The 24,418-nt window shown below is 49.7% G+C and overlaps 1 protein-coding gene across 4 annotated transcripts in view; it reads left to right on the top strand.

Moving 5' to 3' along the window:
* Positions 1-24,418, top strand: part of PARP4 (poly(ADP-ribose) polymerase family member 4) — a 1,744,976-nt gene that overhangs the window by 1,149,978 nt on the left and 570,580 nt on the right. For 3 of the 4 annotated variants that reach the window (XM_069202292.1, XM_069202291.1, XM_069202294.1), the window contains exon 31: positions 20,408-20,467. The exons of the other annotated variant lie outside the window; for it this stretch is intronic. In XM_069202292.1, coding sequence (XP_069058393.1) covers positions 20,408-20,467 — 60 coding nt within the window. The remainder of the gene's footprint in view (positions 1-20,407; positions 20,468-24,418) is intronic. 4 annotated transcript variants of the gene reach the window in all.

Below are 24,418 nucleotides of genomic sequence, written 5' to 3'. Positions count from 1 at the left end.
GTTTTGTAGAGCACTGGGGGGGACAAACAAGCACACAAAACACACCCTCAGCAGCACAAGGGTCGCCGGGTGCAGTGTGGAAGTAGGCGTTGGGTTTGCTATTGAGCAATGGAGGGACCCGGGGTTAACTTAGGCGATGCAGGGAGAGCACAGGAGGGCTTCTCGGGCCAGCCACCGACTGGGCTAGGAAGAGGGCCGCTTCCTGGTCACTCCTGCACTGGAAGGTGATTCTTCTCGGCCCTGGGGGCTGCGGGTGCAGTGCTTGGTCCAGGCGTCGGGTTCCTTGTTACCAGGCAGTCGCGGTCACGGGGAGCCTCTGGATCCTCTCTGCAGACGTCGCTGTGAGGGTGCAGGGGGGTCGACTCAGGATACTCACATTGTTGTAGTCGCCTGGGAGTCCTCTCTGCAGTGTTAGTTCTCCTGAACTGGAGCCGGGGTCGTCTGGTGCAGAGTGAGAAGTCTCACACTTCCAGCAGGAAGAGAGAGTTCTTTAAAAGCTGCTTTAAAGTTTTTGAACAGTGCCTCTGTTCTCAGGAGTTTCTTGGTCGTTCGGGTTCAGGGCAGTCCTCTGAGTCCTCAGAGGTCGCTGGTCCCTGTTGGATGCGTCACTGTTCTTTGAGTCTGGAGATGGGCCGGGAGGGCTGGGCCCAAGTGAGTTGTTGTCTCCATCGTCTCTGCTGGGCTTTCAGGTCAGTAGGCCTTCTTGTTGTAGGTTGCAAGAATCTGATTTCCTGGGTTCAGGGTCGCCCCTAAATACTAGATTTAGGGGTGTGTTTAGGTCTGGGGTGCAGTAGCCAAGGGCTACTGTCCAGGAGGGTGGCTACACCCTCTTTGTGCCTCCTCCCTGAGGGGAGGGGTCCACATCCCTATTCCTATTGGGGGAATCCTCCAATCTCAAGATGGAGGATTTCTAAAGGCAGGGGTCACCTCATCTCAGGGCACCTTGGGGGCTGTCCTGGCTGGTGGGTGGCTTCTCCTTGTTTTCCTCATTATCTCCTCCAGCCTTGCCGCCAAAGTGGGGGCAGTGGCCGGAGGGGTGGGCATCTCCACTAGCTGGGATGCCCTGGGTTGCTGTAACAAAAGGCATGAGCCTTTGAGGCTCACCGCCAGGTGTTACAGTTCCTGCAGGGGGAGGTGAGAAACACCTCCACCCAGTACAGGCTTTGTCCCTGGCCACAGAGTGACAAAGGCACTCACCCCATGTGGCCAGAAACTCGTCTGGTTGTGGCAGGCTGGCAGAAACTGTTCAGCCTAGCACTACGAGTCGGACTGGTATTCAAGGAGTATCTCTAAGATGCCCTCTGGGTGTATTTTACAATAAATCCCACACTGGCATCAGTGTGCATTTATTGTGCTGAGATGTTTGATACCAAACTTCCCAGATTTCAGTGTAGCCATTATGGAACTGTGGAGTTCGTATTTGACAAACTCCCAAACCATATACTCTTTATGGCTACCCTGCACTTACAATGTCTAAGGTTTTGCTTAGACACTGTAGGGGCATAGTGCTCATGCACCTATGCCCCCACCTGTGGTATAGTGCACCCTGCCGTAGGGCTGTAAGGCCTGCTAGAGGGGTGACTTACCTAAGTCACAGGCAGTGAGAGATGGGCATGGCACTCTGAGGGGAGTGCCATTTTGACTTACTCATTTTCTCCTCCCCAGCACACACAAGCTGTAAGGCAGTGTGCATGTGCTGAGTGGGGGGGGGGGGTCCACATGGTGGCATAAGACATGCTGCAGCCCTGAGGGACCTTCCCTGGCAACAGGGCCCTTAATATCAGGGGTACCATTTACAAGGGACTTACCTGTGTGCCAGGGCTGTGCCAATTGTGTGAAAAAAGGTACAGTTTAGGGAAAGAACAATGGTGCTGGGGCCTGGGTAGCAGGGTCCCAGCACACTTTCAACCATAACTGGCATCAACAAAAGGCAGAAAGTCAGGGGGTAACCATGCCAAGGAAGGCATTTCCTTACAGATGTCATGGGCCAAATTTAGGGTAAATTCCCTAAACTGCTGAGGCACTACCACTCTCCTGGTTGCACCAGGTTTGGGGTCTCTGGCCTCAGTGTAAAGGAGCCCATCTTGCTTATAGCCCCTGTGGGAGCCACTGACATCTCCCTTTTGCTATGCAGCTGCCTCAGGCCTTCAAGAGTGGGACACGTCTTGTGACCCTGGCACAGCTGTTCCCTTGAGGGTCCTCCTGGGCCCAAGAGCTCTACCAGGTAAGGACCCAGCTCCATGGACTCAGTTCACTCAGGGAATAAGACATCTTACTGAGAAGAGAGGTCTTGTTTCTGTTGCTTTTCAGAAGCTGGCCTCCAGTCTTCTTTCATTTTCTCTTAGGATGTTGAGCCATTATTCCAGGCTCCAACACTTTTTCACCCTGTTCTCTTCTTTGTGCTCTTGTTTTCACACACACCAGTAAAGAGATTCCTAGCATGGCTTGTACCTTACCCTAAACTTAGGACTCCAGATCATTCCCTAGCAAGCATTCCACTAGGATTCCAAAAGAGACCACTACCTATTTCAAGCCAGTAACCCCTCCCCATTCTAAAGTCACCATAGCCATGGGATGTATCTTAGTTACATTGTCAACATTGATGACTCGATAAGTTTGTCCAGCCAAATGCTGTCCTGTGGAAACCTGTTTCTCTGTCACCTGTATCCCTCAGGGCTTCTACTTTTGTCTCATTAATTAATAGGTGCTGTCTGTATTTGTGCATGTTGGGCAGCCAGACAGCAAGTGCGGCCGCATCCAACCCACCTTCAGAGACTAGAGTAGCTTCAGTGTGGACCCTGAATTTCTCTGGGCACACTGTTGACCCCACCAGGAGACTTCTATTCCAGTACTAACTGGAGCAGTGCAACCTTTTTTTTTTTTTTTTTTTTTTGGGACAGGCCAAGTATCCAGTTTGGTGTCCATGCTGTTTACAGCTGTGACACCAGGCCTTCTTGGGATCAATGTTTTTACCCTTTTACCCATTTGTAGACTGTGAAGGGGCTCAGGACCAACACTCCTGTGCAGGCTTTTGGGGCCCTTGTGAAGACTCTTTGCTTTTGTCCTGAGATGTCTCACCACCCTTTCCCTTTCCCTTTGGGAAAGCTTTGTGCGCCTTTTCTTTTGGTCACCCACAGTGGAAGTCTTGGTCACCCTTGTCTTGACCCAATGGTCTGCCCTCTTTCCCAATTCTTGGGGATATATAGGACCTAGGTCTACCAGATATTGATGTAAATTGTAATTGAAGCAGTTACTTAAAAGATGTTCTTTCATGAAATATAAAGCCCATCACTGTCATGCACTCCACTGCCAGTTATCCAGCCATCTAGTGTTTTCACTGAGTAGTCTGCAAAATCAACCCAGGACTTGCTCGTGGTTTTGTGAGCCCCCCTGAATCTAATTCTATACTCCTCAGTGGTGAATCCAAAGCCCTTAGGGTAGCCTTAATATGGTCATAGGATTCTGCGTCTGCACCAGCGAGTGTGAGGAGTCTATCCCTACACTTACCAGTTAACAGTTCCGAAAGGAGAGCACCCCAGTGAGATCTATTTAACTTTCTGGTTGCACAAGCTCTCTCAAAAGCTGTGAACCATTTGGTGATATTATCATCTTGTTCATATTTTGAGACAATGCCTTTTGGGATTTTTAGGATATCAGTATTCTCTCTGACCCTATTTATGTTGCTGCCACCATTCATGTGTGCTAAGCCCATTTCTCCTCTCTCCCTCTTTATAGCTAGGAGTTGTTGCTCCAAAACTAATCTTTTGGCCATCCTTGATAAAAGGAGGTACTCTTCATTGAGGCTGCCCTCAATGTTCCGAGAGGAGCTGGACTCCTCTGTGGAAGATCCAGATGCTGTGAGCACTATCCTTGGAGACAAGGATCTTGGGGTTGTGATCTCCCTAGTTAGGCGAAGAGGGGGGAGTCCATCCTCTTCAACTCTAACTTCCCTATCTGATGGGCGGTCTTCCCTCTCAGCAGGTTGGTCACTTGTGTACTCTGCCAAGAGCTCCTGGAGCTTGCCCTTGGTATGGTTTGAACCTGTTCTAATCGTTTTGAGCTTGCAGAGGGACCTTAATTCTCCCATCCCTAAATGGAGGTAAGGGGTGGGGTTGAGTTCCACTACCATTTCTTCTGAGCTGCTTATTATATTACTAAAGTTGGGGATTACTTTTAAGAACTAAAAACTACTTCCAGTTACAAACCCCTAACTTTCAATAACTTTTACATCTAAAAAGAAATGCTAATTGGGCTTAACCAATGTCCTATTAGGACTTTAAAAAAAATTCGAAAAATTTGCCAAATTCAACAATCAGTTTCTAAAGGCAATTTTGGAATTTAGTCGTGTGAGCAGGTATTGGCTGAGTAGTCCAGCAAATGCAAAGTCGTAGACCCTATCGCTGATCCACCAATGTAGGAAGCTGCCTCTGTGTATATACTATATCAAAATGAGATATAGTGCACAGAGTCCATAGGTTCCCGAGAGGCTTAACAGAGGCTAAAGCAGATAATACAAATGCTCTCTTTTGTGGTAGTGTGGTTGACCAGTTAGGCTTATCAGAGGGTAGTGCAAAGCATTTGTTATATACATACACACACAGACAATAGAAGAAGCACACTCTCAATGACAACTACAGACCATTTTTTTTATGTAACAAACATATATTTTGTTAATTTATTTCTAGACTCACAAGATTCAAGTTGCAGATAAGTACATCAATAAATATGTATTTCAGATATGTATTCAAATTACCTTGATTAGAATCTGCAAGTTTTACAGTTTTGGAATTAATGTCAATAATCTGTTTTAAAGTTGATGGTGCAGTTTTCAGACACAGTTTCTGGGGGAAGAAAACTAAGTATGTTTTGAAGGTAATTACAAGACTTACAGTTCCAGTCTCCCAGGGGTTAGGAAGTCCACGGATTGGGGTTCAAGTTAACCCAAAAACACTCACCACCAGCAACACGGAGCCAGCTGGGTGCAGAGGTCAAGGATGAGGCAAATTTAACATTGGCTCCTGTGGAGACTGGGGGCACTTGGATTCTGATCTGCTTGCATGTAAGTACATGTGTCTTTGGAGGGGAGTCCTGGGGGTTTAGAGGAGCACCAGGGGGGCCACAGGTAAGAACCAAATATACACCCTCAGCGGCACAGGGGCAGGCGGGTACAGGGTGCAAACACAGAGTCTGGCTCCAAATACCTTCCTATGAAGGGGCCCCAGGGGTCACTTAGAGGCTCCAGGTTGCGTCCAGGAGGTTGGTTCCAGTAAACCACAGGCTGGACAAGTAGGAGGGTCGCCCACTGAACGTTGCTGCACCGGAGGTCAGGGTCTCCAAGGCCTGGGGGCTGCGGGTACAGTGTACCTTTTGGCGTTGGGTATCTTCGTCCGGTGCTGTCACGGTCAGGGGGGTCCTCTTGATTCACACTGCAGGCGACGTCGTGGAGGAGAGGAGAGGTCAACCCAGGGTGGGCACTTTTTCGGAATCGCCTGGCGATCCTTTCTAGTCTGTTGGGCTACCTGGATTCAGGCCGTGGGCATCGGGTGCAGAGTGGTCAGGACTTGTGGATCCGGGAGGCTCTGGAGTGCTTAGATGTAGATTTTTCTTGGACTGGGCCGCTGTCTACAGGAGGTCTTGGTCCTCTGTGTTGCAGGAAGTCCTCTGAAGGCTTGGCAGAGGTGGCTAGACCCACAGGATGAGTCACTTTTTATAGCAGTGCTTTTTGAAGCAGGGGACAGGCTGGTAGGGCTGGGGCCAAGTCAGTTTTTGTCTTCCTTCTTCTCTACTGTGGTTTCAGCTTAGCAGTCCTTTTTCTTTCTTGCGAGGTTGCCAGGAACCCGACAAACTGGTTTCAGGAGGGCTCTTAAATCCTGGATTTAGGGGCGTTATTGGGGTCAGAGTGCATTAGTCAATGGCTACTGTCCCTGAGGGTGGCTACACCCTTCTTGTGCCCACTCCCTTTGGGGAGGGGGACAAAAACCTAACACTGTTATTCCCTGTACTCCAAACTAAGATGGATGATTCTGCAGGGAGGGGGTCTTGTCAGCTCTGGACACCTTAGGGGTGGTCCCAGCTGGGGTGGTCACTCATCCCTGCTTTCCCTAATTTTCGCATCAGACTTTCTGCCAAAAGTGGGGCTTTGTACGGGGGGCAGGCTACTCCACCAGCTGGAGTGCCCTGGGGCACTGTAACAAGAGGCTTGAGCCTTTCATGCTCACCACCAGGTGTTACAGGTGTTGAAGTTCCTGCAGGGGGGAGGTGTGAATCACCTCCACCCTTGACAGGCTTTTTTTCTGACCACAGGAAGCACAAGGTTTCTCACCCCATGTGGTCCGAAACTTGACTGAAAGTGGCAGGCTGGCACAGACCGGTCAGTCCTGCACTAGCAGTTTGGCTAACATACAGGAGGCATCTCTAAGATGCCCTCTGGGTGCATTTTTCAATAAATCCTTCTATGGCATCAGTGTGGGTTTATTATGCTGAGAAGTTAGATACTAAACTTCCCAGTACTCAGTGGAGCCATTATGGAGTTTTGGAGTTCGTAATGACGAACACCCAGACCATATACTCAATATGGCTAACCTGCACCTACAATGTCTAAGAATTGACTTAGACACTGTAGGGACATATTACCTCATGCAGCTATGCCCTCACCTGCGGTATATTGCACCCTGCTTTAGGACTGAAAGGCCTGCTAGAGGGGTGACTTACCTATGCCATAGGCAGTGATTTGTGGGTGTCATGTCGACTTTGTCTTTTTCTCCCCACCCCCACACACAAGCTGCAAAGGTAGTGTTAATGTGCTTGGTGAGGGGTCTCCCAGGGTGGCATAATACATGCTGCTGCCCTTGGGGACCTTCCCTGGCCACAGGGCCCTTGGTACCATGGGTACCTTTTACAAGGATCCTAACTATGTGCCAGGGGTGTGCCAACTGTATAAACAAAGGGACAGATTTTGGGAAACAACACTGGTGCTGAGGCCTGGTTAGCAGGATCCCAGCACACTCTTAGTCAAAGTTGGCATCAATATCAGGCAAAAAGAAGTGGGGTAATCATGCCAACAAGTGCACTTTCCTACACTCTGTACTTTACAGGCCCTCTCCAAGGTAGTAAACCACTTGTGTATGTCATCTCCCACCTTTTAAGGTGGCACTATTTCACTCAGGTTCATAGCGTCATAGAAGTCCTTCCTTTCCCTAAAGTTATTGCTGCCACCAAGGGGAGCTTGCCCCAAATTCTGTCTTTCCCTCTCTACTGCCAGGGCCACACAGGTACCACACAGGTACCTGCACCCTGCCTCTGGGCTAGGAGGGCCTACCATAGGGGTGACTTATAGTGACATGGTGCTGTGACCTGTAGTGAAAGGGTGCCAGCACCTTTTCACGCAGGCTGCAATGGCAGGCCTGCAGACACAATTTCCATGGGCTCCTATAGGTGGCACAATACATGCAGTGGAAGGCAGAACAAAAGATTTCCTGTGGGAGAGGGACGTAACACCCTCTTCCTTGAAAATAGGTGTTACATGGCTTGGGAGGGGTAGCCTCCCCAAGCCACCGGTATGCTTTGAAGGGCACATTTGGTGCCTCCTTGCACAAATCGGTTTGCATCAGTCCAGGGACCCCCGGTCCTTGCTCTGGCACGAAACTGGACTAAGGAAAGGGGAGTGACCACTCCCCTGTCCATCACCACTCTTGGTGTGGTGCCCAGAGCTCCGCCAGGTGGCTTCTTGATTCTGCCATCTTGAATCCAAGGTGGGCAGAGGCCCCTGGGAGGAAAATCTGAGTGGCCAGGTTAGTAGGTGACTTCACAGCCCCCTCTTGATAGGTGGATGTAGGAAACTGGCCTGGTGTGCGGTGAGTACTTATGGTATTATCACCTTATACCAGGGCCAGGTATCCCCTATTAGTGAGGTGTAGTCAGTGTCTAGGAAGCTAGGCTATCTAGAGGTAGCTGTGAATGAGCAGCTAAGACTTATCTAGGAGACATGCAAAGCTTATGCAATACCACTACAGTCATACAGCACTTATACACTTGAAAGAACCTCACAGTGTTACAAACATAAAGGTATTTTATTAGGGTAACACAATCACCAAAATACTATATAGGCTATACCCCAACTGGAGGTGAGTTAACACACTATTATATGTACTTTAGAATTCAGGAATTAGCATAGAATACAATAGAAACCAGTGAAAGCAATACACATTACTGAAGTCCTGGGGGGATCAAACCATATTCTAAGAAAGTGGGATGCGAAAGTCGGGCCCCCACCCAAGGAAGTGGAATTTTGTAGAGGGGAGCTGGAGGAACTAGGAATCCCACAATGTAAGTCCCAGAGTGACCCCTAGCTACCAGGAGAAAAAAGGTAAGTATCTGGTTCTCCCCAAACTCACCAAGAACTTCATAGGAGGATATTGCAAGACCCAGACAAGACTGCAAGAAACCAGAGGTCGATCCTGGAAGATGAAGACCTGGAAAAGAAGGGGCCCAAGTCCAGTTCACATTGGAATGTCCGGTGGTGGCAGGAGCCACTACCCACCCGTCCGTGGATGTAGGACTAGGTCGACGGTGGACGAAGACAGTCAGCAGTGCAGCACTGGAGCAGCTGAAGGGTTCCTGGAGTGATGCATTCGACGTCCATGCAGGAAGAAGGATAGCAGTCGATCAGTGGCGTGGAAAAAAAACACCAATAAGCCTTGAGAAAGACAAATGTAGTAGATGAAGAAATGCGGAGCTGGCGGGAACCAGCAAAGTCCAGGAGGACTCAACCCATGGAGGGAAGTCCCGGGTGACCCTCAGCAGTTAGGAGAGTCATAGGAAGAAGAGGCGGCCCCCACAGGCGACCCATAGGCAGCAAGCACAGGAGTCAAGGTGAGGCCCGTGCATTATACCTAAAAGGGAGTCCCGCGTCACAGGAGAAGCGCGCAGAGGGCTGTGCGTCGCAGGGAAGGCCATCCAGCATGCCACCTCCAGACAGCCAATACACAAACCTTGAGGAAGAGCTCTGTCTCTAGTTTGTGAGACAATGCCCTTCCTGGGTGGAGGAGCTAACACCCCCTCCCTCAGGAATGTTCACTCCCCTGGCGGTGAGCTTCAAAGGGCTACTGCCCTTGAAACTCGCGCCCCCAGGGCTGCTGCTTGCAGCATATGACTTCCCCCTTTGGAAACTCCCACTTTTGGCAGGAGCAAAGGTGGGAAACCACACAAAGGATAGGAGGAGGGGTCTCACTGAGCATGCATCACCACCTCCATGCTGGATGGCAAGAAAATAGCCATTGAGGTTTAGGGTAGTGACCCTTCCCACAGAAAGTGGTCACTGTAATGCGTATAGCCAGCCAAGGTTAAGTGTACCACTGGACACTACCAGGTTCCCCCTAAAATGCCCACTAAATTCAATATTTAGTGGGCTCCCCAGACCAAGAAATTAGATTCACCTGGAAGAAAAGAAGACAGCACCAAAGAACCCGAAAATACGAGAACAGAGGACCTGCTGAACTAAAAGAGGCTCTAAGACCCCTGCTTGTTGCACCAGAGTCCCGACAATCGCTGCTGCGGAGGAACTGACCACTGGACCGACCTCAAAAAAGCCCAGAGGACCTCCACGCTTCGCAAACAGCCCGAGATCTCCCTCCTGAGTGGAGGTACCACTCAAGTAGCAAAAGAAACCAGCAAGAACCAGCAAACCGGGGAGGGTCATTTCACCAACCGGACGGTATCTCTGTAACTGGAAGTCGCAGCCAGACCCGACTACACACGGATGACAGCCCGGACGAGACCTGCGAGTGTGCAAACCTTGGTGGCACTGCACCCTCCTGTGGCCGAGTTGTGCCAATACCCTAGGTACTGGTCAGTGCTTATCAGACAACAGCAAAAACAGCTCACCCTGGACCTCCCACCAGAGCGCCCTCGTCATGCTGAAAGACCCCCGGAAGAAGACTTACTTCCAGCTCCAAAGGGCTCCAGTGCTCACAGCCTCCAAGACCTCCAACTCGCCCTGCATCCAGCCGCCCTGGGACCTTCATCACGGAACCAGTTGCCTGCCACAGGTCCTTAACCCCTTGTGAGCTCGACAGGCCAAGGGGACCCCAAGGCACCACCTTTAAACCTGCAACCATCTCCTTTTCTACATGGCCCCTCCAAGTATCCCTGTGCCTGTGCCAAGAGACTTTCCTGCTCTGCTCCCCCCAAGAAACAGGAGCCGCCCGAGGCTCTCCAGCTAGCACAGTGTGCCCAGCGACTGCTTCGACTATCCTGCAAAAGAAGAGACTGGTAGCACATCTGTACAATTTTTAATTCATTTTAAAAGGGACTGCCTATTGATTCCTATGGTGTGTAATTTCGCACAGAAAGTCCAACTTTATTAAAAATTCAAAAAATCATAACTCAAAAAGTACTTAACGTATCCTAACCATTTTGGTCCTAAAAATTATCTATAAGTCTGAAGTATGTTTTATAAATTCTGGTCTCTAGTTATTCATTGAGTGTGACTGGTGCACGATTGATATTGTGAGTACAACAAATGCTTAGCACATCTTCTGGATTAGCATAACTGCTCGACCAGCTACCTCAAAAATTGGAGCATTAGGTGATCTGATTTTTGCCTCTGGAAACCAACGTGTGGTTGCTTGGACCCCCTACACAGTGTACCTAGTTTTATACACTACATAGAGTGCCAGCCTCCTACATATCAGGCCCACAAAACTCTTCTCTAGGTGGGACTAAATCCTCTTCCTCTTCCTTTAAGAAACTTTGAAGATATGGAGGTCTTTGGTCTAGCAAAGGTGGGTGGGAAGAGTGTTCCACGTTTTGGCGGCGAGGTGCGAGAATGATCTACCGCCGGTTGTAGTTCTGTGAATGCGTGGGACGGTTGCGAGGGCGAGGTCGGTGGAGCGGAGATGCCGCGACGGGGTGTAAAAGGAGAGTCGTCTGTTGAGGTATTCTGGTCCGGTGTTGGGCAGTGCTTTATGAGCGTGGGTGAGGAGTTTGAAGGTGATTCTCTTTTTTACTGGGAGCCAGTGCAGGTTTTTCAGGTGGTCTGTGATGTGGCAGTGGCGGGGGATGTTCAGGATGAGGCGTGCTGAGGCGTGTGGTGCATTCTGGATGCGTTGCAGCCTCGTCTGGAGTTTGCCCGTGGTTCCTGCGTAGAGGGCATTGCTGTAGTCCATTTTTCTGCATAAGGTGTACTAGGATAACAGCCTCCTTTACTCATAAGCAAGGGACCCTAAACCTGGTGCCACCAGGAGAGTGGTCATCCCTCTGAAGTTCGGGAAGTTCCTGTTAACTCTTGCACATGCCATTTTACTTGCAGGCCACTTGGGGCAATGCAAAACTTGAGACACTAAGACCTTTTGTTACTCCTGTATCACCTGCAAGCTAGTGGCAAGACATGTGGGGCACCAAAGGCCCCCTTAATACCACTACCAATGGTTGTGGTACCCTTTGAGAGGGTTGGGGTGGATATTGTTGGCACTCTGGACCCCCCAACAGCCTCTGGGAATAGATATACAACTGGTGGTGGTGGAACATTCCGTCAGGTATCCAGAGGCCATTCCTCTTAGGAACAATACAGCTCCTGCAGTAGCCAATGCCCTGCTGGGAATCTTCTCCAGGGTGGGTTTTCCTAAGGAGGTGGTATCAGACAGAGGTGCAAACTACATGTCTACTTACTTTAAATCCATGTGGAAGGAGTGTGGTGTCACTTATAAATTCACCACCCCTTACCACCCACAAACCAAAGGGTTAGTGTAAAAGCATGATAATGGGACTCTCAGAGAAACTCAGAAGAGGGTGGGATGTCCAGTTACCTTACCTCCTCTTTGAATACAAGGAGGTTCCTCAAAAGGAAATGGGTTCCAGCTCCTTTGAACTTTTGTTTGGGCATCCTGCTAGAGGTCCCCTTGCTCTTGTGAAAGAAGGCTGGGAGCAACCTCTCAAGCCTCCAAAACAGGACATTGTGGACTATGTATTAGGTCGCAGATGGCCGAATACATGAAGAGGGCTTCCAAAAATCTTCAGGCCAGCCAAGAATTGCAAAAGCAATGACATGAGCAGAAGGCTTTGCTGACTGTGTATCAGAAAGGACAAAAAATGTGGGTCCTGGAGCCTGTGGCTCCCAGGGCACTCAACTACAAATGCAGTGGACCCCACACTATTGTGGAGGGAAGGGTTGAGGTCACCTACCTTGTTGACCTAAGCATTCCTAGAAGCCCCCACAGGGTGCTTCATGTGAACCGCCTGAAGCCCTATTATGACAGAGCTGACATGACATTGCTCATGGCAACTGATGAGGGACAGGAAGAAGAGAGTGACCCTCTCCCTGACCTCTTCTCCCACAATACAGTGGATCGCTCAGTAGATAGGGTTGAACTTGCAGACAGACTCTCTTGAGTCACAAAAGGATGATTGCAGAAATCTGCTGGACAGTTATCTGAACTGGTCTCTCTGAACCCTGGTCAAATGACATGGTTTGAACACACCATTGACACAGGTGGCAGCCTGCCTGTCAAAAGTTAAATGTATAGGCAGCCTGATCATGTCAGAGAGTGCATCAAAGCTTAGGTGCAAAAGATGTTAGACCTGGGAGTTATTGAACCTTCAGGCAGCCCTTGGGCTAGTCCTGTAGTTCTTGTCCCAGAACCACACTCTCAGAGTGGAGAAGTGTGGCTCAATGGTTAGAGCGGCAGACCCTGATGCAGAAATCTGGGTCAGGACCAGGGTTCAATTCCTGCCTCGGCGGGTCTTGGGCTCAATTTCCTCGGACCTGATAATTCTCGCATTGGTGCCTAATCTAATTCATGGGTCCCACTCTGTAACTCTGGGCAATAGCTTGCTTAATCTCCACAACGGCACCAACAGTGCTGGGATGCCTGGCTTCACCTTGGAGGTTACCCAGGAGTGGGCACCTCACAGGGAAAAGCCAGGAGGGGTTCCACAGCGGTATGTGTACAGCGCCTTGAGACCCTAACGGGTGAGTAGTGCGCTATACAAGTACGAAGTTTACAGTTTTACAGAATGACGAAGGAGAGATGAGGTTCTGTGTGGACTACAGAGGCCTCAATACTGTAACCAAAACAGATGCTTATCCTATCCCTAGGCAGATGGGCTAATAGATACATTGGTTTCTGTCAAGTATCTAAGCATCTTTGACCTGACTGCTTGGTACTGGCAGATCAAGTTGTTAGAGGATGCCAAACCAAAAACAGCTTTCTCTTTTCCTAGTGGGCACTACCACTTTACAGTGATGTCCTTTGGACTGAAGAATGACCCTGCAACATTCCAAAGGCTAGTGAATAAAGTTCTTCAAGGCCTGGAAAGCTTTATTGCAGCTTATCTTGATGATATAGCTGTCTTTAGCTGCACCTGGGAGGATCACCTGGTCCACCTTGGAAGTGTAATGGAGGTTCTGCAGAAGGCAGGCTTCACTATCAAGACATTAAAGTGCCCGATTGGGCAGGGAAAAGTGGTTTATCTGGAACACCCGATAGATGGAGGCCAGATTCATCCACTCCAGGGCAAAATCCAAACCATCTTGGATTGGACTGCCCCTACCACTCAAACCCAAGTCAGAGTCTTCCTAGGCCTGACAGGGTACTATAGGAGGTTCATTAGGAACTATGGTTCCATCGTACACCCCTTAAATGACCTCACATCCAAAAGAATACCCAAGAAAGTTTTATGGAGAACTAGCTGCCTAAAAGTTTTTGATGACCTCAAACACGCCATATACTCTGCTCCTATACTAAGAAGCCCTGATTACTCCAAGCAATTTATTGTGCAGACAGATGCTTCTGAGGCAGGGATAGGGGCAGTACTATCTCAGATGAACTAAGAGCGCCAGGATCAACCTGTTCCTTTCATAAGCAGAAGGTTGGCCCCCAGGGAAAAGCGTTGGTCAGCCATAGAGAGGGAGGCCTTTGCTGTGGTCTGGGCTTTGAAGAAGCTGAGGCCATACTTGTTTGGCACTCACTTTCTTGTTCAGACAGACCACAAGCCCCTCATATGGCTAAAGCAAATGAAAGGTGAGAATCCCAAATTTTTGAGGTGGTCCACATCCCTACAGGGAATGGACTATACAGTGAAATATTGACCGTGGAGTATGCAGATGGACTCTCCAGATATTTCCACTTAGACAGTGAAGACTCAAATAGGCAACATTAGTCTTATTGTCCTTCATTGGGGGGAGGGGGTTTTGTAGTAAAGTACCCTCTTTTTGGCATGGTTACCCCCACTTTTTGCCTGCTGTCAGTATCCTTTGACTGTTTTCACTGGGGTCCTGGTAACTAGGACCCCAGTGATTTGGTTGCCTAGGACTTTGCACACCCCACAATTGTCAAACTGGTGCCCCCTTTTAAGTCTCTAGTATGTGGTATTTAGGTACCAGGGCATTGGGCCACCAGGGGTTCCTCTTGGGCTGCAGCATGTATTGTGCTACTCATGGGAGCCCATGCAAAATGTGTCTGCAGGCCTGCCATTGCCACCTGCATGAAAAGGTGCATGCACCCTTTCACCACAGGTCACTGTACCAGGTCACTGTAAGTCACCCCTATGGTAGGCCCTCCTAGCCCAGAGGGCAGGGTGCAGCAACCTGTGTGTGAGGGCACCCCTGCATGAGCAGAGGTGCCCCTACAAACTCCAGTTCCATTGCACTGGACTTCGTAAGTGCGGGGAATCCATTTTAGCTGTGTACTGGACACAGGTCTCTTGTGTCCAGCTTTATAATGGTAACTCTGAACCTGGGCACTTTTGGTAGCAAACATATCAGAATCATACCCCAATACTGTTGCCAATATTGGTTGTATGATTCTATGCACTCTGGGGGCTCCTAAGAGGACCCCCAGCTTTGCCCCTATCCGTCTTCTGTGTTTTTCCATGCATCCGATGATGCTGCTACCCCTCAGACAGGTTTCTGCCCTCCTGCTGCTTGACCAGCTCAGGCAGAGGAAGGCAGGACAAAGTATTTCCTGTGGTAGAGGTAGGTAACACCCTCTCCCTTGAAGATAGGTGTTAAATGGCTTGGGAGGTGTAGCCTTACCAAGCCACTGGTATGCTTTAGAGGGCACATTTGTTGCCCTCCTTGCATAAACCGGTTTGCACCAGTCCAGGGACCACTGGTCCCTGCTCTCGTGCAAAAATGGACAAAGGAAAGGGGAGTGACCACTCGCCTGTCCATCACCACCCTAGGGGTGGCACCCAGAGCTCCTCCAGGTGGCCACTTGATTTTGTCATCTTGAATCCAAAGTGGGCAGAGGCACCTGAAGCATCTGAGTGGCCAGGTCAGGCAAGTGACATCACAGCCCCCTCCTGATCGGTGGTCACCCTGCTAGGTGACCAATCCCCCTTCCTGGACTATTTAGGGTAACCCTCTTGAGTGGGTGCTCACATTCGACATGCAAAATTTCAGCGAGACCCCTCTACATTGTTTACTTCAACTTCTGGCCACTGGGGGTGCAACTGGACCCTCCTGGATGCGACAATCTGCAACTTCAGCGACGACCCCGCTCTGCAACATTGTTTCCCCAGTTCCTTCCAGCAACTGCAACATTTCCCCGGCTGTGCATCCTCTGAGGGTGGCAAGTCTTCAGCCTGCACAAGAAGTAAGAAGGAATTTCCTTTCGAGTGAAGGAGTCACTCCCATTCATCTGCAGACACCAACTGCAACTACGGCAGGCTGAGTGAATCTACTCTCCTCCGGAACTGGTGAATCCTACATCACAGGTGGTGGTCTGGAGTGGTCCCCTTGGTCCTCTCTGCCAGCTGTCCAACTTGGGAGACAGTAAGCTGTTGCCTCTCTTTGCAGGACAGTACCCCTGTTCACCATGACTCTTGCAGCTACCAAGGCTTGTTTGCTCCTCCTCCACGGGATCTTCAGGCTTCATGTAGCCTAGGCCCCCAGCACTACTTCCTGCCAAGCACTGTCTCCTTCCTGCTGCTCCAGCGACGTGGGACTCCTCTTCAGGTATGCTGAGGAGGCCTCACTGCGACTACTGTGCCTGCTGCCAGTGGGTTGCCTGTTAGGGCTGCCTCCTCATCTTGTGACTGTCCCGACTGCTGAGGGTCACCCTGGACTCCCCTCCTTGAGTCGAGTCCTCTGGGCCTTGCTGGGCCTCTTCAGCCTTGCAACTCCTCTTCTTCTTCCTTTGCATTTGCCAAGGCGTGTTGATGGTTCTCCAGCACCACTGACCAACTGCAACTCGGTAGATGATGTGGCACCGCATCTGCATCATTTCAGGAACTCCTCTTCACCTCCTGTGCAGCACAGCTGGTCTTCTTCGTCCCTCGTCGACCTGGTCCTGCATCCACAGAAGTGTGGGAAATGGCTTCTGCCACAACCAGACACTCCATCACGAACTGGACTTGGTCCCCTTCCTTTGCTGATCGATTTCTGCCAGAATCCACCTTTGGGTTCTTCCAGTGTTGTTTGGGTCTTGCACAATCCTTTTCCAAGGTCTTCCTGTTGGTTTTTGAGAACACCAGCTACTTAGCTCTGCTCTCCTGTTTGCTAGGGGTCACTCTGCTACTCACCTCTTGGGGTTCCTAGTTCCTCCTACTCCCATCTAACGATTACACATCCTTAGGTGGGGGACTGTATCTCGCATTCCACCCACCCAGTATATGGTTTGGCCCTCCCCTAGGGCCTACACTTTTCTTTTGCTTTTACCAATGCATATAGCTTTTTATCCTCTTTACTGATTGCTAATGTGTTTAAAATAGTGTGTTTACTTACCTCTAATTGAATAATTATCTATGTAGTATTCTAGTATTTGTGTTACCCTAATAATGTACCTTTATTTTTGTGACACTGTGTTCTTGCATGTGTGAGAGTGCTGTGTGGCTCTAGACATATTGCATAAGCTCTGCATGTCTCCTGGATATGTCTTGGCTGCTCTTCCACATCTACCTCTAGAGAGTCTTGGCTTCTTAGAAACTGCCTACACCTCACTAATAGGGGATACCTGGTAAAAGGTGATAACACCATAGGTGCTCACCACACACCAGGCCAGCGTCCTACAGCTGTCTCCTCTCTCCTGTGTAAACCCCAATCCCACCTATAACCCCAGGACACTCATGACTCTCTCTCCTCACCCCCATTGCTGTCCCACTCCCGGGTCTCCAGTGTACCTGCCACTCAATTTGCCCCCTGCTGCCCTGTGTACATGGGAATAGAAGCTGTCAAATTTAGAAATGCACCCTCTGGCATGAGACACCCTCCAGTACTGAGGTGCAGTGCTGCTGGACATTTCTGACAGGTCAAAGAAAGTGACTGGTCAGAGTCTCCAGTTATGAACAAGCGTTTTTTGTGACAAGCACATGTCCTGCCTGCTGCAAAAATACCTCATATTTTGCGGTTTGTGATCACAAATTTTGCTTTTTTGCCACAAAATTTGCCATCCCAAGCCGCGAAATCCTGGAGGGTCTGGCTAAGTCGCCCTCATTCTCCTCGACCTCTCGGCTGCCTTTGACACCGTCTGTCACCGCACCCTAATCACCCGCCTACGCTCCACCGGGATCCAAGGCCAGGCCCTGGACTGGATCGCCTCCTTCCTCGCTAACCGCTCCCAAAGAGTTTACCTCCCTCCGTTTCGCTCAGAACCCACCAAGATCATCTGCGGCGTACCTCAAGGCTCATCGCTCAGCCCGACACTCTTCAATGTCTACATGAGCCCCCTCGCCGACATCGTACGCAAGCACGACATCATCATCACCTCCTACGCCGACGACACCCAACTTGTACTCTCCCTCACCAAGGACCCCGCCAGCGCCAAGACCAACCTACAAGAGGGTATGAAGGACGTCGCAGATTGGATGAGGCTCAGCCGCCTAAAGCTGAACTCTGAAAAAACGGAAGTCCTCATCCTCGGCAACACCCCGTCCGCCTGGGACGACTCCTGGTGGCCCACGGCCCTCGGCACCGCACCGACCCCCGCAGACCACGCCCGCAACCTCGGCTTCATCTTGGACCCTCTTCTCACCATGACCAAGCAAGTCAACGCCGTGTACTCCGCCTGCTTCCTCACTCTCCGCATGCTCCGCAAGATCTTCCGCTGGATCCCCGCCGACACCAGAAAAACCGTGACCCACGCCCTTGTCACGAGTCGCCTGGACTACGGCAACACCCTCTACGCCGGGACCACCGCCAAACTCCAAAACCGCCTGCAACGCATCCAAAACGCCTCGGCCCGCCTCATCCTCGACGTACCCCGCAACAGCCACATCTCCGCACACCTGAGACACCTGCATTGGCTCCCAGTCAGCAAAAGGATCACCTTCCGTCTTCTCACCCACGCACACAAAGCCCTCCACAACAAGGGACCGGAATACCTCAACAGACGCCTCAGCTTCTACGTCCCCACCCGCCCCCTCCGCTCCGCTGGCCTCGCACTTGCTGCCGTCCCTCGCACCCGCCGCTCCACGGCGGGTGGGAGATCTTTCTCCTTCCTGGCGGCCAAGACCTGGAACTCCCTCCCCACCAGCCTCAGGACCACCCAGGACCACTCCGCTTTCCGGAGACTCCTAAAGACTTGGCTGTTCGAGCAGCGATAACCCCCCCTTTCCCCCCTAGCGCCTTGAGACCCGCACGGGTGAGTAGCGCGCTTTATAAATGTTAATGATTTGATTTGATTTGATTTAAGAGCACTAAGGAGAGCTGCATTTTGTTGCAGACAGACTCTGACCTTGCAAAAGTTGTCGTATTTTGTACTTCAGTCCTTGGCGGGCTACTGGGTCTGACGTCGCACGGTACTGCATGCAAAAGTTGTAAAAGTTGGTGATTAAATTGTTGTGCTGGGTTGCTGGCTCTGACGTCAGTTCGGGCAGGACTGTTCCCATGAGGAACAGGGTCAAGACTGATTTGCATATGGCTGGGTCCAAACTGGGATGGCATGCTGAGCAAAAAAATTATGGATTAAACCCAGATCTGTGACTAGGGCTGAGTGTTTGCATTGTACAGCACTCGTTCATCATCCTTTTGTGTCTGACGTCACATGGTACAGCATGCAAAAACTGTTGTATTCAGTGCTTCAGTCTTGTGCGGGGCTGCTGGCTCTGATGTTACACCATACCGCATACAGTAGGGTTGACAGATATGGAGACTAAGGGCCTGATTTAAATCTTAGCGGTAACGTACCGCTGCCGTTTTTTCTTCGGAAGTCTGCCCACCTGATTTAGATGTTGGTGGGTTAATAGACAACAGAGCGCCAGAGTCCCGCTTACTCCTCCAAGAATATCTAGCCGCCTTGACGGCGGCCTTGAGAATTAGGGCTGATGGTGGGACTCCAGCCACCTTTACCGAGAAAACAGATTTGGATGTGCCTTACCGCCAAGCAACTGTGGCTGCCCGACCTCCACACATAAATTGGCGGATTGGGGGGAAATGATCCGCTTTCGTTTTTCACTGGACATGACTAGACAACACCTTCCCTCACTGCTGCCACTGGACCATGGAGAAAACACCCCTCCCCCTCACTGCTGGACTTAAATGTGGGTAACCCTCATTGGCCGTGTACATTGCGTGGTCACCGGATATGGTCACTGGACCACTGCAGTCATATGCATGTGCCAGTAATGTTTTGAATTACTGTGACATGGATAGTTAGGGCCCTGTGGGCCTGATTTAGAGTTTGGCGGAGTGGTGACTCAGTCACAACTGTGACAGATATCCCGCCTGATGAGATATAAACACAGTTATGTCCTACATCATTTATATTTTGTCAGATGGGATATCCGTCACCATTGTGACAGAGTAACCCATCCACCAAACTCTGAATTAGGCCCTAACGGACTGATTTAGAGCTTAGTGGATGGGTTACTCCATCACAAACATGGCAGATATCCCGTCTGCTGTATTATGATCTTCATCGGCTATAATAGGATCGTAATATGACGGATGGGATATCCGTCACGTTTGTGCTGCAGTAACCCCCTCCGCCAAACTCTAGATCAGGCCAAAATATCTTGAATACTAGATGTGGCAGCAAGGCCTGAGTCAAGTTTACCTTTACCAACTGCTTTTTCTTTTGTATTTACACATCAAGTAGCATAACCAGCAGAAATAACATTTGTATCTGCTTTTCCCCACACAAGACATTCCCATATTCTCGGCAGGTGAGCGCCGTTAGCAGGTCTTCTACTGGGAATGGATTACCAGTGCTTCTTCACCTAAGATTAGAGATGTTTCCTGAAGGCGCAAGCTGAAAAGGGCATTGTTCCAGTTCCACAGCCATTATATATTCTTTTTTTAAATGATGGAATGGTTATTGCACAAAGTCTTTGTTTGTAGTGTGTAACACCTTGTTGTAATCAAATGTTGCAAAACAAAACCCTAGCATATAAAGAAAAAAAAATAAAGCATGTTGTCTTTTTAATTGCATGTATTTGATTAATGTATTGTCATAATATATTTTTCCACAAGTCTGCTGAATCATCATCCTCATCGGACTCTACGGAAGTCGATCACGAAGAAGACCGTGAGGTTAGTATCAACTTTGTCAGACACAGTTTTATAACAATGTTGTTGGCACTCTATCACATTGACGGACATGAAGCACATTTTTAGCTGCATAGTTGGTCTGGACACTTGTGCACTTCTGTTGTTAAACACCTGATGTTGCACCCGTGAAGACGTCAAAAGCACTTCGCAGAGGAGGTGTTTCTGTGCCTTCGTTGTAGATGCATTCAAGTCATCTGGTGTCTTTTCCAGTCATGTACCCAATAAACAGTGGGCTCAGTGGCATGGCAGGGGCCTGTCTTTAGACCTATTGACAATGCCACCAGAATGGATACAAGAACAAGAGATTATTGGATGACCTGCCTTGTATTTCTGAGATTTATAATTTTATTGAACTGCTATAGGACAGTACCCTCTTTTTGCCATGTTACCCTCAATTTCTGCTTGATGTCAGTGTGTTTGACTGTGTCACTGGGATCCTGCTAACCAGGACCCCTGTGCTAATGCTCGCTCTCCTCTATATGTTGTCACTGCATACTGCTAACCCAGTATTTCATCCCAAATAGGCGTACTGGTTACCCCTTATAAGTCCCTATTATATGTTACTTAGGTACCCTGGGCATTTGGGTTCCATGGGATCCCTATGGGCTGCAGCATTTCTTTTGCCACCCATAGGGAGCCCATGCAAAGACTTCTACAGGACTGCCATTGCAGCCTGTGTGAAATGGTGCATGCACCCATTCACAGCCATTTACACTGCACCAGGACACTTATAAGTCACCCATATACCGGGCCTTCCAACCCTGAAGGTTGGACGCAGAGTACCTGTGTGTGAGGGCACCACTGCACTAGCAAATGTGCCCCCACATCGTCCAGGACCATTTTCCTGGTCTTCGTGAGTGCGGGCCGCCATTTTACGCGTCCACTGGACATAGGTCACTACCTATGTACAGCTTCTAACTCCGAATATGGTCATGTTTGGTATCAAACATGCTGGAATCATACCCCAAGGCTTTTGCAAGCATTGGTTGTATGATTCCATGCACTCTCGGGCTCCTTAGAGCAGTGTTGTCCAACCTTTTTATTGCCGCGGACCGGTAAATGTTTGATAATTTTTCCGTGGCCCGCTTGTCCCATTGTGTGTCAAGCGGGCCACGGAAAAATTATCAAACATTTACCGCCCGCCACAGTGGGGCGGCCCAGTGGCGATTGAGCCACGGACCGGCACCGGTCCGCGGCCCAGGGGTTGGGGAACACTGCCTTAGAGGACCCGCAGTACTGCCATTACAGCCTTCTGAAGTTTTCGTGGCATCCCCAGCTGCTGCCATGTCACAGACAGGTATCTGCCCTCCTGTTGCTTGAGCAGCTCAAGCCCAGGAAGGCAGAACAAAGCAGTTCCTTTGGAAGAGGGGTGTTACACCCTCTCCCTTTGGAAATAGGTGTTTCAGGCATGGGAGGGGTAGCCTCCCAGAGCCTCTGGAAATACTTTGAAGGGCACATTTGGTGCCCTCCTTGCATAATCCAGTCTACACCGGTTCAGGAACCCGCAGTCCCTGCTCTGGTGCAAAACTGGACAAATTAAAGGGGAGTGACCACTCCCCTGTTCATCACCACCCCAGGGTTGGTGCTCAGAGCTCCTCCAGAGTGTCCCTGGGTTTTGCCATCTTGGATTCCAAGTTGACAGGCCACTTTAGCAGCATCTGAGTGGCCAGTGCCAGCAGGTGACATCAGAGCCCTACCCTGATAGGTGCTTACCAGCTTAGCTGACCAATCGCCCTTTCAAGGCTATTTGGGGTCTCTAATCTGGGTGTTTCCTCAGAGTCAGATTGCAAGACCCCAGCAGGAATGCTCTGCATCCTCTACTTCACCTTCAATCGACGAAACTGCATCTGGACCCTCCAGGAGCTCTACAAACTGCAACAAAAAAGTAAAGACGACTTCTGCAACATTGTATCTTCAGCTCCTGCCAGCAACTGTTTCCAGGCCGTGCATCATCCGAGGACTGCCTATCTTCATCCTGCACCAGAAGAACAAAGAAATCTCCCTTGAAGTGAAGGAGTCACTTCCCTGCTTCAGCAGGCACCCCTCTGCAACGACGATTGGTGGCTTGGGTCCCCATCCTGAAGAGGTGCGTGGATCCAGCAACACAGGTGGTGGACTGAAGTGGTCCCGACGGTCCTGAAGTCCAGCTGTCCAACTTTAGTGGAGGTAAGAGCTTGCATTCCCATTCAAGACAGTACCTCCATGCACCGCATGTTTTGCAGTTGCCAAGGCTTGTTGGCATCCTTCCACGAAGTTCTTTGTGCACCGCAGGAGAGGGAATCCACGCAGCCGGTCGTCGTCACAGTTGGTACCTGCAGAAACAGGGGAGTGACTCCTTCACCCCAAGGGAGATTCCTTCTTTCTTCTGATGCAGGCTAGGATGGGCTGTCCTCAGAGGATGCACGACTTGCTTCTTTGTTGCAGCTTGTGGGTTTCTGAAGAGTCCAGATGCAGTTTCTTCGGTGAGAATTCGAAGTGGAGGATGCAGAGGGTTCCTGCTGGAGTCTTGCTATCTGAATCTGAGGAACCACCCAAGAGAGAGAACCTAAATAGCCCTGAAAGGGGGATTGGTCACCTAGCTGGGTGACTGCCGTTCAGGAGGGGACTCTGATGTCACCTGCTGGTACTGGCCACTCAGATGCTCCCATAGTTCCCTGCCAACCTTGAATCCAAGATGTTAAAACCCAGGGACCCTCTGGAGGAGCTCTGAGTACCACCCCTGGAGTGGTGATGGACAGTGGAGTGGTCACACCTCTTTCCTTTGTCCAGTTTCCTGCCAGAGCAGGGACTGGGGGTCCCTGACCCGGTGCAGACTGGTTTATGCAAGGAGGGCACCAGATGTGCCCTTCAAAGTATTTCCAGTGGCTTGGGGAGGGTACCTGTAAAGATGAGTCTTCCGGCGTAGTTTAATTCCATCTTTCCTTTATTTCACATTACATGTGCAGCATCTCCAGCATAGCAAAGTACAGTATAACCAGTACAGCCTCCCTCCTTCTCTCCTTCTCCTTTTCTCTGCAGCTCTCTCTCTCTGTTCCATTCTAGAATCCCATCTCGCTCATGACATTCTAGTATTGACCCTTCTATATTACATGACCATCTCCACACTTCTCCCCCCTATATGATATACAACGCATAACAAAACAAGGAGAAGATTAAATAAGATTAGGTACATAAAAAAAAATAAGACCAAACTATTAATATCAGCTTACACTAAAAGTTCTACAAAATACTTCAGAAACATTGCATTCTAACGTTTCAACGATGAACTTTGCACACACTTCCCATACTCCAGGAAGAACCATCCTCTAAAACTACCACATTTCGTTTGACCTCCTTCACCAGTTGAGGAGCAGAGTACTTGTTGTCCCCCTTTACCAGCACTCCACTTCTCCTTGTCACTACCAAATCTCCTTTATCTATGTGGCTATATTTCACACTCATTCTTTTGTTATATTGTTGGATATTTTTTCTTTGCATCTCTTCTACTTTCTTTTTTATTGCCTCCCTGTCCACTCTTACATTCCTTTCAGTTTTTAACCACACTGGGCATTCTTTCACACCAGGCATTCTCCCCTTCAGAGATACAAACGGTGCTACCCCAGTGACCGAATGTGGAGTTGTGCGATATGTCCACATCATTTTACATAACTCTCTTTTCCAAGAGAGATGATTAGCTAAAGACAACTGAATATTATCCATTATCACTCTTTTCACCCTTTCAACCAAACCATTGGCTTGTGGCCGAAAGAGAGCAACTCTCTCATGATTAATACCCATCCTCCGTAAATATTCCACCATTTCACGTGACACGAACTGTACACCATTATCAGACACAATAGTTTTTGTAATACCCTCTTCTAAGAAAACTTCTTCAAAGAATTCTATGACTTTTGCAGTGTCCACGTGGTCAACAATTTTGACTACAAACCATTT

Source organism: Pleurodeles waltl, chromosome 8 (genome assembly GCF_031143425.1).
Source record: "Pleurodeles waltl isolate 20211129_DDA chromosome 8, aPleWal1.hap1.20221129, whole genome shotgun sequence".
NCBI lineage: Eukaryota > Metazoa > Chordata > Amphibia > Caudata > Salamandridae > Pleurodeles > Pleurodeles waltl.
The sequence above is the reverse complement of the archived record's forward strand: the minus strand, read 5'-3'. Positions and strand labels throughout refer to the sequence as shown.